Source organism: Anastrepha obliqua, chromosome 5 (assembly GCF_027943255.1).
Source record: "Anastrepha obliqua isolate idAnaObli1 chromosome 5, idAnaObli1_1.0, whole genome shotgun sequence".
NCBI classification, from domain to species: Eukaryota; Metazoa; Arthropoda; class Insecta; order Diptera; family Tephritidae; genus Anastrepha; species Anastrepha obliqua.
The window spans coordinates 44,290,931-44,307,313 of NC_072896.1; the positions used below are offsets into that span (position 1 = coordinate 44,290,931).

The 16,383-nt window shown below is 37.0% G+C and overlaps 1 protein-coding gene across 1 annotated transcript; it reads left to right on the forward strand.

Annotated features, from left to right (window-relative positions):
• Positions 1–3,534: 3,534 nt before the first annotated feature.
• On the forward strand, positions 3,535–9,964 carry LOC129247738 (zinc finger protein Noc). Its single transcript, XM_054887016.1, has 2 exons — positions 3,535–4,236; positions 7,480–9,964. The coding sequence occupies exons 1-2, from the start codon at positions 4,147–4,149 to the stop codon at positions 8,977–8,979; spliced, it is 1,590 nt and encodes a 529-aa protein (XP_054742991.1). The 5' UTR covers positions 3,535–4,146; the 3' UTR covers positions 8,980–9,964.
• The last annotated feature ends 6,419 nt before the right edge of the window (positions 9,965–16,383 follow it).

A 16,383-nucleotide genomic window follows, 5' to 3' on the forward strand; every position in this document is an offset into this window, starting at 1 on the left:
ACAACGTAGCGGTCGACATTTAGAGGAAATTATTTTAAAAAATGGTCAACGGTCTACATTTGGAAGAAATAAAAAAATAAATCGTATTTGTCTTCTTTCTAATAGTTATTGAAATAAACTTTTATCCCTAGCAGTTCTATGTTAATTTAGCTTTTAATTCCAAATTCTGAAACCGGACACTCGGTAGTGAAATAAAAAATGGCTATGCCTATATCAAAAACTCCTTTTTTAGCCATCTATTATCAAAACGAATTTACAACTGTGAAAATTCAAAAAAATCGATTATTGTTTTTGCATAAACTGTTAGTATAACAACTCAAGAAAATGTGGTAAAAATTTTAAAGCCAAATTCGCTGTATTCCCGATTCTATAGGGTCCGCCATATAACTTTACGGAATTGAAAATGCTATAAAAAAGAAACTACTCAATATTTTTCCAAACTGTTTTTTTATTTTGAAGTACAATCCTTCCGGTTAATGATGGAACACAACTTCATTCATATGGCTGCCTCGGCTAGCCATACACCATCCCATACGATCGGCCCAATTTTTCAACACATTTTCGATTGTATGCGGCTGTATTTCAGCTATGACATCGCGTATGTTGGTCTTCAGTGCATCAATTGTTGCTGGTTTGTTGGCATAACACTGGTCTTTGACGGCACCCCAAAGATAATAATCCAACGGCGTCAAATCGCAGTCACGCGTTGGTTTGTCAAGAAGCAACCAAGTTTATCTTACTTTTTTCGCAAAGTAACGCACATACGCTTCATTCGGTGCTTTTCTTCTTCCCATTGCCGTACGTAATTTTCGTACACATTCTGCAACATTACCATGATTTTCAAAGTAATGTCACAATATTTCCCAGCGTTCTTTGACCGTATACACAATTATTTTCGTTCAGCGGAAGAATAAAACTAATTTTCTGTCAAATCAGATGACAGCTAAGTGTTACCATTCTTCAAATAATACCTAGTTCAAATGCGTAACGATAGATGGCGGGCCCTGTATATATGTGTACTTAAGTGAACGCCCGTCGGTTCGGCCGACTTTTTTTTAATACGGTGGCAACGATTTCTCGAAGACTAAGGAACCGATTTTAATTTTCTTTTCTTCAAAATTTTTGTTATCGCATTGGCTATCATTGTTCGTAGCCGATTTTCAAAATTTTGAAAATAACTATTTTTTTTGGCCTGTTGAAAATCAACAAAATTGTGAAAAAACACATCGAAATTGATATCATCACCATTTTGTCAAAAAAAAAAAAAAAAAACGGCTACGTACAACGATAGCCACTATTGTGCAGATTAATCAAATTTTTGGTTTTTTGATTTCAGCTGATTATTCATAGCTGTATCGCTGCCGCCACGTAATTTTTTTGACAGGTTACGTTTTTTTACATAAATTTGTCAATTTTCAATATTTTTTAATAAAAATTTACATCAACATAGTTTAATACATATATGTATAATAAACTGCCTTTTGTCCGATCCTCGAATAATCATTCCTACTTACAAAACAAACTTCCCAAAAATCGACTATTTTTTGACCCCCCACAGTGGCGTTCCTCCTTAACAGTTCTCGCCTAGAAAATAAAAATTAGTAACGGTTAAACACTTTTGCATTTTCATCACAGAATTTCTGAAATATTTCCATACTTAAAATGTATTGCATTGTGGCTTATCACGATTATTTTAGCTGTTACATAGAGAAATCAGCAACTCTATTTCACATACACACACCAATGCAGCTGACTTCATAAAATTTTAATTTTTAATACTTCTCTGCATAACTTGCTTTTTTCATGCCGCAGAAACTATTGTTACCTCATTCAACCGCATCCGTGCTTACGCAGCAAGACTGCGGGGAAAAAGTCTATTTTCCGACGGCAAAACGTCGTCCAACCTATTGCATAGCAGATTCCGAAAGCAAGTGCGGCGGTAGTTGTTTGCAAAGTGATTGCACGAGGAAGTTAGCCAACATTACTTTTCACTTAACTGCTAAAATCATAAACAAAAAGTAGACAAAGTAGTAAAGCGTAATAGTGAAGGCTCTTTTTTAAGCTTCGTAACGAAAACGCGCTAAATTGAAGTGTAAAAATTTTACGCGAGCATAAATTGCATATGCTTCAATTCATATACACAAACGTTGTACATTGATAGTTGCACACCTACCCACATACATACATATATGCATATGTATGTATATGCATATGTATGTATAGGCGTACGAGTGTATGTAACGCGACGTGCTAACCAACTTTTTAATGCCACTAAAGAGCCAGAAATGTGAGCGATTTACAAGCGAATGTAACCATTTAGCAGTCGAGTTGAGTAGTTAGTACCATCGACAATTTAAGCAAGCGGTGTGGCGCGGCAATGCGCACCAATGCTGCAGCAAAGTGCAGTTCAACTTGAAATGCCGACAACGCGCTCAATAAAAATAAAAATGAAAATTATAGCGCTCGTTTATGTGCCTCCTTGTTGCTTTAGCTGCTGCTACTGTTAGTTGTTATGATAGTTGTTTTTGGTGTTGTTGTTGTACTGAAAGGCGTGATAAACGTGACAGTTTAATTGCAACCTTTTGGTCACTTAACCAAACGCAATGATTGCCACCGACAAGAGCGTAGACGAGCGCAGACGAGCCACAATCAAAGCGAACTGCAAGCGCGAAAGAGCGCAGCTCACTCGCTTTAACAAATTAAGGAGAGCACTAAATTAACATTTCATGCCAATATTTAATAATGCAATGCAAAGAGTACGGCGCTCAGCGGTCATGAATGCTCTACAACGCACTCAACAAACCGCATTCACTACATATTTCCCTAAGGTAACCCCATTTTGAAGTGTTGCCATTGCGCTGTATACACAAAAACCTTCAGTGATTGGTTATAAATTACGGCCAAAAACACATAGTGAGCAAGTGCAGAGCGTAAACGTGTATGTGCATGTGGCGGAGAGCCGCTCAGCTTCAGAAATGTGATGTGCTCGTTGCGAACACAAAAACCTGTTACTCCAATTTCATGTGCATTCTCTTGTCTACTTCTCTCGCCTGCGCCACATATGTATTTGGCTCATACCAATTGACCAGCCATCCCCATTCATCCATCCATTAACAACCGCTTGACAGCTGGTTGCCACAATTAGCAGCAGCACATATATATGGAGTTGGGCTGTCACTGCCGCTACCGTCGCGCGCTTGCAAAAGATCAAAGCGCAATCATTTTTATGGCGCATGCGATTTGATTGGACAAAAAGTACGCCATATTTGAAAATTACGCTATAGCCTACTCACTCACACGCAACGCAGTGGGCTCGCTTACTCACATGTCGCCATGCAGGCGTGCACTCTTTTCAGGTTTTGAGCGCCACGGCAACTCGTTGCAGCACTGCAATGGAGCACGCGCTCTCTACGCGAGAGTGCACTTGAAATTGCCTATGGCGCGGCGCTCTGGCAGCTAGGCATGCCAGCTACTCGATTGGGAAGCACCTAAGCTAGTTGTGTGCTACAAAAATTTCAGTTCGTGTTTGGCTATCTTTGCGTTTGGACGTATCTGAAAAGAAACTCGGAACGTGGCAATCTAAATACTTTGGCTATACATACATCTATGTGTATATGTGCACTACAGTTAACTTGACAATTTGACAAAACGTTTGTGCTCAACAACGGAAGAGTTCTTCTAATAAAGCAGAAAAAATAGATATATTTTGAAATTATCGTAAGAAATACCTAACAAGTGCGACGTAGGCTGCTGAAAAGCGGCAAGTGTGCTCAAGCGAAATTTCAAATACTGCCAAAATTTAAGTGAAAACAAATTGCGAAGTGCAAAACATTGCTAAAAAAACACAAAAGCCCTTAAGCAATAATTGAAAGAAATATCAACACTCTCAAAAAATAATATTTATAAATACTGTGCCAGCTATAAAGACTAAATTGTGCTAACACTGCTAAGGTTTTGAATTACTTCGAAACTAAAGGCTTCGCAAATTAAAATTAAAAATAATTGGATTACCCGCCGCGTCAACAGATCTGCCAGCTACGCGCGCAGCAACTCCATTTTCCCACTGGATTTACCATTTTTGTGGATTAGCTGTATCATTTAACTGCGTTACCCACGCTTTCTACACAACCTTTGGATTTACGTAAAATGGTTGTTTTAGAAGGTGGCGGCGGTGTTGTTACTATTGGAAATAACCAATACTTGCAACCGGATTATTTGTCACCAATACCCACAACGGTGAGTTAGAGTTAACTGAAAAAGGGAGAAACATCTCAAAAGTAATTATTAGAAACATTTATGGGCTTATGAGTTGTAAGAGGGGATAGGCATAAAAAAGGTCAAGAAAATCGCTTGAAATTTAGGAAGCTTAAAAGATGAGAATTCAAGCGAAGTGAGTAAGAAAATTAGGTTGCTTTTTGAATGAATTGTAACACCTTTGAATGAGCTACGTAGTGCGGAGCCTAAGTTTGGGGAAAAATACGTATTTCAACTTAGATCAGAATGAGTAACTAAAAAAAATGTTTATTCACATACATATAAAACTTGCTATGGCTTAAATAAATTAAAATTTGACAAATAAATAAAAGAAATTTTAAAATTCAGTCGGCCAGGCACAGCCAAGCGTACTTGAAGCTGACTTCTAATTTGGCTCAAAATATCGACAAATAAACAAAACGAAAACAAAATCAATTTTTGAGCTTGTTGTTTTTGTGTTAAGCAGGCCTTGTGCGCACATAATAAAAATACGAAAACTAAATATTGGAAGCCCATAACTCAATTTAAATAATTCGAGAAGATATCTTAAAAAAAAGTAGAAGCAAACTTCGAAATCCACATTTTCATTTAAAATTTAAAATAGAAATACTTGCAACTGAATTTGAAGGAGAAAATGTAATAAAGTAGTATGAAACAATTAGAAAAAAAATGAAAAAAAACTAGTATGAAAAAATTAAAAAAATAGTACAAAAAATTCCAAAAATACTATAAAAAATTAAAAGAATAATAATATAAATTTAAAAAATACTATAAAAAATTAAAAGAATAATAGAAAAAAATTAAAAGAATAATATAAAAAATTAAAAAAAATATATAAAAAAATACTATCGTACTAATAACAAAATAATTAAAAAAATAATAATAACAAAATAATTAGAAAAATAATAAAAAAATTAAAAAAAAATAATATAAAAAAACTAAAAAAATAATATAAAAAAAATTTAAAAAATAATATAAAAAAATTTAATGAAAAAAAACTAGTATGAAAAAATTAAAAAAAAGTACAAAAAATTCCAAAAATAATATAAAAAATTAAAAGAATAATATAAAAAAATAATTAAAAAAAATTAAAACCAAATACTATCGTATTAAAAAAAATATTAAAAAATTAAAAAAAAACCTAGAGCTAATAACAAAATAATAAAAAAATTAAAAAAAAATATAACAATGCAAATAGTCAAAATAATTGAACCCTTTTTTAATGCTGCCTTAAATGAAAAATTTACATTTTAAACAGTAATTCCAAAAAAAAAAATTTCGACAGTATTTCAAGCATTCAGAATTCTAAAACAAAAAGAACATAGAATTGTAAAGAAACGATAAAGTTAATAACGACTTTGAAAGTCTTAGAAGAACCAGCATAGCAAACATTTCAAGTTTAAACCCCAATTTTTTGGGTAAATCTGAAATTAAACATTTAATATTTGAATATTTGAATTTTTAATATTTTGACTAAAAATTGAAAATTTAATATTTATATTTAATGAAATAAGTTTAATATTTAAATTAAAAATCTAAACATTGCAAAGTTTTCTTCCTGCTGCCAAATCTACTTTGCTTGAAATCGGCATATGGCAAAAAATTATAAAATTAAAATCTTAGAAATAAGCAGAAATGTATGTTTTTTTTATGCACTTGACCCGCAACATAAGAATTGGGAAGTAAATAAAAAAGCAATGCAGAAAATTAACCAGAAAAACAGAATTAAAATTTTATATATTTGTTTTCAATAAAGAGCCTCACAGCGCTACGGCTAAACGCTATGTAGCAACGGTTGAGCTGGACACAAAGGGCAAAATGAGAGTAAATACAAAAAAAAAAACAAATAAATTAATTTAAAAAAAAAATTAAATAAATTAATAAAAAAATTTAAATAAATTAAAAACAAAATAAAATAAATTAATTAAACAAATTAAATAAATAAATAAAAAAAAATAAAATAAAATAAATTCAGGAAAAAAAAAATTAATTAAAAAAAAAATAAAATAAAAAAAAAAATAAATAAAATAAATTCAGGAAAAAAATAATTAATTAAAAATAAAATAAAATAAAATAAAATAAATTAAATTATTGTAATTAAAAAAATTAATTAAAAAAAAATTAAAAATATTAAAGTTTAAAAGATTAAAGTTGTTTCCATAGGAGGCGTCATTATCAAATTTGTTTGCATGTGAAAATCAAAAACATGCGCTTTCTGAATTTTGAAATTTTCAAAATTTGTTACTCACAAATGGAAAAACGGTGAAGTGGTTTAAGTAAGCAGGTATACAATCACAAAGAACGAATTTCATTTTCCCTCAAGTGTGCGCTCTTTCTGGGCAACCATTTCAAGTCACTATAGACATATGATGGCATATTCCTTTCCTTCCCATTGCCTAAATAAAAAAAAAAAAAAACATTAAAGTGTTTGCCCAACTCAATTAGCCCAAGATTTCCACTTAACACCGAAACAGTTCAGTTCGCTGCAAACTAAGCGATAAGTTAATTATATATTTTTGCTTTTTTCCACTTTTTAATTAGCATTAAATTTTTTAATTTACCGAAAACATGTTTAATGCACTCGTAAAATTAAAATTTAAGGTATAATAAAAATCTGGAAAAAACACGAAATACATTAAACGAAATTTATTTTTATTACCACATCGCCAACTTTATTGACATCATAATCTCTGTGTCACAATATGGACACATAAAATCTGGCTATTATATGCACAAAAAATGTTTTTATGGGCCTGTCATTGGCGGTGAAAGCGGTTTTATAGCTTGAAATTCCTTCATAATGCAGCTATCAAAACTGAATTATGGATTTTGCTGCTTTTTTTTCAAGTAAGAAATGGGCTCCATAAGTAATTTGCTACGCACAAAAAGTAACCAAAATATTTGAATATAAACTATAAATAAAAGTAGCAGCGCTAAATAGACGCGCCTTCGATCGGGCGCACTAAAGAAAAGTTGCGCGTGCATGACAAAAAATAGATGACTTCAATTCATATGCAAAGTTTGCGGCGAAATCTGCATGCCCATGCTGACATGTGGCAGGGAAGGTAGACATTCTCAAATTACCATGCACAGCTAGAAGAAAGAAAACATTTAAAATGAAAGCGAAAATTAAAGCATTTCAAACGCGTAGAAAACTTATTAGTCTCTTGTATTTGTATGTATAAACGCACCACTTATAAACTTGTATTCCTTCTCCCATTCCAGATGGATGCCAAAAAGAGTCCACTCGCCCTATTGGCACAGACTTGCTCACAAATTGGCGCCGATTCCTCGGCCGTCAAACCGCTACTCGCTATGGATAAATCAAAGAAATCCACATCTTCGTCTTCATCATCCACCTCATCGAATGCCAGCTCGGATTTGAGCGCTTCCAAATCGCCGACTCAGGCCAAATCACCCAAATCCACAACGCCCACCACCACCGAGGTGAAATTGGCTTTCAAACCGTACGAAACCAATGTTCTCAGCGCTCAAAACCACAACACATTCAAGTCATCGTCATCGATTGCGGACGAGCAACGACCCAGCTCAAAATGCTCGTCGAGCGGGGCCGATAATATGACACGCGCACCGTCACGCAGCAAGTCCAATTGCACACCGGAATCGCACACAATCAAAACGGAAAATGGTCATGGTGCCACACCAACACCCAGCGACAACAATCGCAAAACCGTATCACCCGCCGGCTCGTCACAGCGCGGTGCCAGCCCCATTGTGCGCTCCGGCATGGAAGTACTCAATAATGCCAACGGCTCGGCCACACACCCAAAGGAGATGAGCAGCATGGCTGCCGCAGCCGCCGCTGCTGCTGCCGCTTACAAGGCAGCCAGTCCATATGGCATTAATCCACTTTCCGCACTATGTTGCCCACCCGGCATGGAACAACACGCCAATCCTGCTTTCCGTCCACCATTCGCCGGCGGCTTTTCGCATCACCATGCAGCCATGATAGCCGCTGCTGCAGCAAGTGGTGGCTATCCAGGCGGTCCCAATGGTCCTGGCTCGCAACCAAATCCCTACATCAGCTACCAACGCATCAAGACACCATCAGGCGGTGAAGCCATAGTGCCTGTTTGCAAGGACCCATACTGTCCCGGCTGTCCTTACTCGGCACACACGCAACAAATGCTCATGGGTGCCCCCTGTCCGGCTGGTTGCACGCAATGTGAACACCAAAAATACGGCATGGCAATGATGGGTGGCGCCGCTGGTCTCCCACCGAGTCATCCTTACTCACAAGCCGCCGCCGCTGCTGCCGCCAGTGCTGCTGCTGCACGCTCTGCGCCTTATGTATGCAGCTGGGTAGTAGGTGACGCATACTGCGGCAAACGTTTCCAAACCTCCGACGAACTCTTCTCCCATCTGCGCACACACACTGGCAATCTCTCCGATCCAGCTGCAGCCGCCGCCGCTTTGGCACAGTCACAGGCACAATCATTGCTGGGAACACTCTTTCCGCCGTCGGCTTTGCGTGCTGGCTACCCAACGCCACCATTGAGCCCAATGAGTGCTGCTGCTGCGGCGCGTTATCATCCTTACGCAAAGCCTGGTGGCATACCAACAAGTGCGCTAACAGCGCCATCCGCTTTTGGCATGACTGGCTTCAATCCAGCAGCAGCAGCTGCTGCTGCGGCACTCGGGCCCTATTATTCACCTTACGCCATGTATGGCCAGCGTATTGGCTCAGCAGCAGTACACCAGTAAGCGAGCGCTGCAGTGGAGCGATAAAATGCTCAAGAGACGAGCAATCAGACGACAGCAAGGCTAGTCAAGGAGAACGAAAGGCTAACCGAGTGATCTTTTGGGAGTGCGCGTGCGCGTCTATGGCGACTGCAAGGCCAACAAAAAGGAGGCGGCAGCACACAGGAGGCCGCGCGCTCAGTTACAATTTGCATACCAAAAATGAGGACAGGAAGGGAGAGTAAAGATCAGAAAATGGAGGTTGAAATTGAGGAAAAAAACGTTAAAAATGATTAAAACAAAATTGCGTTTCATAAAAGTATAAAGAGTATAAGGCAAAAAATTAAAATTTGAGAATGCGCTATTGTTGCGATCTTTTTACACTGTGATACTAAAATGTAGTTGGATGCTAGGCTTATTAGGTTTTAACTGATACAAATACCATATGACTTACAAGCGTCTAGAAAATGTGAACAAAAGCGAAAAAGTAATTGAACTTTTTAGTTGTACGTAAAATGCAGCCAAAGCATTTTTTCAATAACCATTAAACCTTAATCAAATAAAAACAACAACAATAATTAGGTTTTTGTTACTATTAATTTAATATAATATATTGTATTTGTATGTACGTACGTTCTTTTGCCTTCAATTATATAATTTTAAGCGTGAAAATGGTGAAGTTTGTTTTTGTTTCGCGCAGAAAAGCCGTCTAAAGGCCTTTCATTTCTAATTGTAATTTTTATGTTATAATGGCTTTTTAAAAATTTGATTTAGCTAAGTAATGAATGTTTAACCATACATGAGGAGGATAAGGAAAACGAAATATTTGCAGACAAAGCATGTTTAACTACATATTAAGCGCTTGTATGTGTTTATATACTTGAACAAAATTTCTGTAAAAAATCATACAATACAAAAGTCAAAAACTTCAACTACAAACTTGATGGAATAATTAGTTTTCATTTTAAAATTAAATGAAAATAAATAAAAATACATAATAAAAAATAAACGGTGCTCTTTTATTTCACAAAAAATTTAATATGAAGGCTAGAGTGAAAATTTCCGCACACAGTCAGCAGCGCCTGAAAATGTCGAGCCAAGGAGCACCAGGAGATTTGGTGGCTCCTAAAACACTCAGGCTAAAAAGCCATTGCAGCGCTTAAATCTGTTAGTAACCTCAGTATGGACTTAAAAATGGCCACAGTGCGGAGGAAAATCCAAAGCGTACGAGGTAGCCGAATGCGTGGCAAATAATCAAATGCGGACTCTATAGGAATGCCTCTTGCCTGATTTACGCATTTCATTAAGACTACGAAACTTTTATGAAGGAGTGAGAGAAAAGGGGGTTTATACGATGCCCGATGGAATGTCGAAACACAGAGGCAGGAAAAACAGTTTATTCTTCCTTCTATCGGGTATTTTTTAGCTGCACGAGAACTATCGATATCGATAACTATGGTTTGACAGCTATGAAGAGCAAACTGTGTTGACATTTTGGTTCAGTAAAGCTTGGCAAGCCTTAATGAATTATTTAAGGGGGGGAACCGGTTTAGATCGATCAAAAAATCGATTTATTTTTTATTGCATAAATCGTTAGTATAACTATTCAAGAATATGTGGTAGAAATTTTAAAGCGAAATTCGCATTATTCCTGATTCTATGAGCACTTAAGTGACTGCCCGTCGGTTCCGCACCGTAGCGCGCGTTAGTTAGAACGACTTGTTTCTCGAAACTACTTTTTTCGACTGGCGGGCATTCTAGTTTAAAAAGTTATAGACCAATCGTTCTAAATTTTTTCGGGATTTTCTCTTTATTCAATTCTAATTTATATGCACGTAATTCTGAGATTATATTATTATTTAAAATATGATTTTTTAAGCAGAATAGATTAAAAAATATGGTATAAAAAAACTACTTCGAGTTCAAGCGCCTCAAAAGCATGCAACTTTCAATATTTTTTTACCACAATTAGGTTTATATTCTTGGAAACATATTGTTAATAAAAAAAAAAGTTGCCGGTGATTTCAGAGAAAAATTGCAACTTCAGGAATTCCCACCAGCAAGACACTCGCATGGCGATCGTCTATGGACAGCACGCTCTAACGCCACTATCTCCAGCATAGCTTCAAAAAAATTTAAAAGTGTACCTAAAAATATAAATAAAATATCCTCTCAACTTAAACAATTTCTGATTATTCCTTCTTTGTTCAAAAAATTCACGAAAAACACCAAAATGTTGGCCTCCTAAACCGGTTTCCCTCCTTAATGCCAGAACAACGCTTCCGAATTATGGAAATTTACCTTGAAAAAAAAAAGAAATCTTTTCGCAAGGTTCATAAAGCAGTGGCGATATGATTGGTCTTTATTTCTGTCCAAAATAGGAAGAAGCTGCCGTTGCGGTGAATGACAAGCGCTATCAAGCCATGCTAACTAGATTTTTGTTTCCCAAAATTAATTAGCTAAACATCGGGTTCCAACAAGATGGTGCAACTTACCATACAGCGGGCTTAACGATCGATTCATTGAAAAATCAATTTGCCTTCAAATTTCTTTTCAGAAGTGGTTCCGTTCACTGGTCCCCTTCATCGTGCAATTTAACGCCACTGGATTACTTTGTATGGGTTTATGTTAAGTAATTGATTTCTGCGGACAAAGGACAAACCAGCAACTCTTGAAGCATTGAAAGTCAATATTCAAGCCACTATTGGCACCATACGACCAGATTTAGGGGAAAAAGTAGTCAAAAATTCCGCGAATGGCCCATGTACTTCATAGCTGCAGTGGACTCATGCCGAATATCAAATTAAAAGATTACAAAAATAAATTCCATGAAATGATCTACCAGACTATAATAAAAAAATGCATTCCCGCCATATTTCTGTTTGGCATTTTCATTTTAAGTGCCCAAGTTCTTAAAAAAACACCAGATAGAGAGCACCTAGTATAATCCAAAATAACTCAATAAAGAGAGAGCTTACAAATTCTCACCAGATACTACGCGGCCTTTGCAGTATTGGTTATCATTTCTGGAAATTTGGTAGAAAGTTAGTAGAAACAACATCTGGTAAGTTAAAGGCGCTCAAGGACACTATTAAACTTAACAAAGCCGAAGCTCGAATTCCGTGGGTATCCTCACCGGGTATTGTCCGTTAGGTATCCATGCGGTGTGACTTGGGATTGATTCAAGTCCTTTCTGCAGAAGATGTCTGGAGGATAAGGAAGAATCATTTCAACGCCTTCTCCTCAACTGCCCAGCTCTCGCCGCGCCAAGATTCAGACATTTTAGCTCGGATTTTTTTGCAACAACTGCAAACACCATAGGAGGCTTAAAGCGATTGACGTGCCTAATTGTAATTAGCCACGATTTGGACGTCATCCTCTGCTGCATTTAAAGCGCCTTTTCCGTTTTCTCCGCTGTTTAGTTCTGCTCGCTGTGTTTTTCCCCTCTCAATGGTATCACAATAGGTGAATTTGATAATTTGTCCAAGTGAGCTCTGGCATGAGTAGTCATTTATCCTATGCATATTAATAGAAAGTTCCTCTAATTTGTGAGGTACGCCCAAACCGTACTCTCCAAGTTATATAAATAGTTAGTTGTGGCAATGGCTGTTTATAAGAACAAAACTTTTACACTGCTTTAACTAAATGTTTTTATATATGGCATCTATGTACATATATACGCACGACCTTCGGATTATTAAGCCATATGACATGGACAATCACCTAAGATAAATACAGTATATAATTATGCAAAATGCGTGTTAATACTTTATTATGGGTTAACGGATAACTGAGCCAATAACAGCCAAAATATGTGAAAGCTAAAATCGTGCGCTCTTTCGGTGTCTGAGCTTTGGCCTAGAATGTGTTAATTAACATGAATGTAGCGCATACTACGTACATATGTACATAAGTAAATATTCAATAATGGGCGTGGTCGAATGTTTTGCTCAAAACCGAATCATACTAAAAGAAAAGGTCACGATTAAGCTGACGTGACCGCTTGAATAATTTCATTATGGGCTAATAAATCCTATTGATTTGCACTGGCTGGTTATTATTATTTTTTGACGTGATAACGTCTTATAATTCGATGTAGCCGGCTGCACGCACCAAAAAATGCGTCATTATCTTGCTCATGCGGCGTCATCTTGCTCATGTGGCGTTACCTTGCTTGAACCGCATGCTATGTTATGTTATGTTATGTTATGTTATGTTATGTTATGTTATGTTATGTTATGTTATGTTATGTTATCTTATGTTATGTTATGTTATGTTATGTTATGTTATGTTATGTTATGTTATGTTATGTTATGTTATGTTATGTTATGTTATGTTATGTTATGTTATGTTATGTTATGTTATGTTATGTTATGTTATGTTATGTTATGTTATGTTATGTTATGTTATGTTATGTTATGTTATGTTATGTTATGTTATGTTATGTTATGTTATGTTATGTTATGTTATGTTATGTTATGTTATGTTATGTTATGTTATGTTATGCTATGTTATGTTATGTTATGTTATGTTATGTTATGTTATGTTATGTTATGTTATGCTATGTTATGTTATGTTATGGAACCACATTTTCGGTATAGTCGTCAGAGCCGTTTTCAAGGTTTCCATTACTTCCTTTTGGCTGTTCCCCGTAGTGGTTTTTTGACTCGATTCAAACAGAAAATGATTGCAAGGACCCTTGCCAGGTGAATTGGATGGCGGTTAAATGGTATTCGGGTCTTTATTGACAGAAAATTCACAGATAATGACAGCACTCTGCGAAGGTGCGTTGTCATGATGCGAAATTTTCTAGCTGTTTTCCCACAAATTCGTCTTATAACCCCCAAATAATGAATAGGTTAAATGGTTGAAGTACCGCACTGCCACTCCCAAAGTAGCACTAAAGTTCCGTTTTGACACCATTATGAGAGCTCCATCAGGCAAATATCTACAGCGAGGAGAAGATTGACGGGAATTGGGTCGGAGCACTGCTCTAGGCTGTCGAAGAATGGAGCACCCAGCTGCCAAACCTGGTCGTTTACAGGGAAAGTGCTCTACAGTTTCCTTCTCTGAAAGGTCCTCACAGCTTCTGCCTTCGGGATTAAATAGTAAACTTAGTTTTTCTGCGTGTGTGCCAATCGTCCAATGACCGGTAAGTACAACTATGAGTATGAAAATTGTGTGGTGTGGAGTCCCCAGGACTTTCTATGCGTCTATTGACTAAGGGTTTTATTACAAAGGGTTTTCGAATTAGCACCCAAAGAAATGAAATCTGATCTGCGCTTCATTGAAAAATAAGTTATGCAATTCCTCTTTAACAACAGTCAGAGGGATGCCGTTGACCGGGTCAGTGCCTTTTCTGGCAAGCTCATCAGCAATTTCATTTCCCTCTAAGTTCCTATGTCCTGGAACCCAGATCAGAGAAATGTTACCTGCACACCCAAGAGATTTGATATCCTCTTTACAGAAGTTTACTAATTTCGTTCTGCTCCATGGCGTCTTCAGAGCCTGAATCGAGGCTTGACTAACGGAGAAAACGTTAATATCTCTCTCGCTCCCATGTTTCCTAGGCATTTTGCATGCCTGCAGGACCGCAAACACACTAGCAGTATACGGCAATTTTAAGGAAGCAGATAAATTGGCTCATTTTGAGAAACCCCTGCTCCGACTTTCGATTCCATCTTGGAACCGTCAGTGAAGACGGAGTTACCAGCTTCAGTACAGATTTTCCTTGGCCCAAATAATAGTCCTTAATAACTGACCTGCGGACGAACATTCGTGGTGTATAACACCGTTGTACTCCGTAAAACCAGTGAACATCGCTTTCTTTTTTGTATGAAAACAACGTGGTTGTTTGGTCTTGGTTCATTCGGAGCTCTCCACTCACTCACCGGATGTCTGGATTGCGTGTCGAACTCATAAACCCATGCCTCGTCTACATTAATAATGCGTTTGATGAATATTGGACCGTATTCAGCCCTGAAATCATATATGTATGTATATTAATTACAGATGTGTCAACCTAACAAAAACAAAAAAAAAGAAGACTCAAATCAGTTGACTTAGAGCGTCACCTGGCGGTTGTTCCGAGAACTTTTTGATCAAGGTGTGACTTTATGATTATTGTGACATTAAGATTTGTGATTTTTAAATTAGACAAATTAATAAAAATTAAGTGCCGCGTGTCAAATTGTGAAATCACAAACTATAACAATACCTCTAAATGTAGTTTTTTTTTGCCGATGACACCGTGGCGAAAAAGTATGTGTGTGGGCATATTTTCTTGTGCTTCGCAGTTTCCATTGAATTCATTTAATTTTCTTGGCAATACATTCACACTGTTTTACTAATACATTCAGAATTCTCTCAATGTCCTCGTCACGGTTTATGATTTTTCGCAGAGAGTAAATTCGGCAAATGATTTGACGTCACTGGCCTATTCGACGACATCTCGTTGTGAATCGCGAAAGAATCGAAGTCAGAGCAAGTAATTCGTACGAAACGACACTAACGTCAAATATTTACAAGTGAATTGTCTGAATGCCTCTCTTAGGAACAAATGCTACCTTAGACTAAGTAAGCAACTGAGTAGTAAAGTCCTCTCTCGGCGAACAAAACTAGCACGCTACAAGGCTCTCATCATGCCCGTCTTAACGTGAGGCGCAGAAGCGTGGACGATGATATCATCCGCTGAAGCGACGCTTGGAGTGTTTGAGAGAAAGATTCTGCGTAAGATTTTTGGACCTTTGCACGTTTGGTGACGGCGAATATCGCAGGCGATGGAACGATGAGCTGTATGAGCTTTACAACGACATAGACATAGTGCAGCGAATAAGGACCCAGCGGCTATGTTGGCTAGATCATGTCGTCCGAATGGATACAAACGCTCCGGCTTTGAAAGTATTCGATGCGGTACCAGCTGGTGCTAGCAGAGGAAGAGGAAGGCCTCCGCTGCATTGGAAAGATCAGGTAGAGAAAAACTTGGCTTTACTTGATGTTTGCGACTGGCGCCGATTAGCACGAGAAAGAAACGGATGTAGGTTTATCTCAAAAGGTTACCTTACGAAGGTAGTATTTTGTGACTCTTATAAACTCTTACAAAATATTAAAGAAATTTCCAAATACTATCGCTCCACCTATATTAAATGTCCATATACCACGTACAGCAAAATAAATTTCCCCTCAACTTGTCCACCATCAATCAATCATCTTTATATGTTTTGCTTAATTATAAAAGTATAAAGAAGCGAAGTAGCACTGCTTTGAAATCACGATATTATTACGCCCAAATCGCAAAAAATCTGAACAAAGCTTCCAAGTTTAATGGTGGTGCTCATAAATACATCCGAATAATTAAATCCCACTTAATCGCCTTTCAGTCACAAGCCAAATGCTAATGCTGGCGATAAGCATCGCAGTGAAAGCGGT

What these genes read in the sequence shown, in the direction of transcription:
- LOC129247738 (XM_054887016.1), top strand. Translation starts at nt 4,147, where the DNA reads ATGGTTGTTTTAGAAGGTGGCGGCGGTGTTGTTACTATTGGAAATAAC. An exon ending in TGTCACCAATACCCACAACG is followed by an intron (nt 4,237 to 7,479) that starts GTGAGTTAGAGT and finishes CTCCCATTCCAG; the next exon opens with ATGGATGCCAAAAAGAGTCC.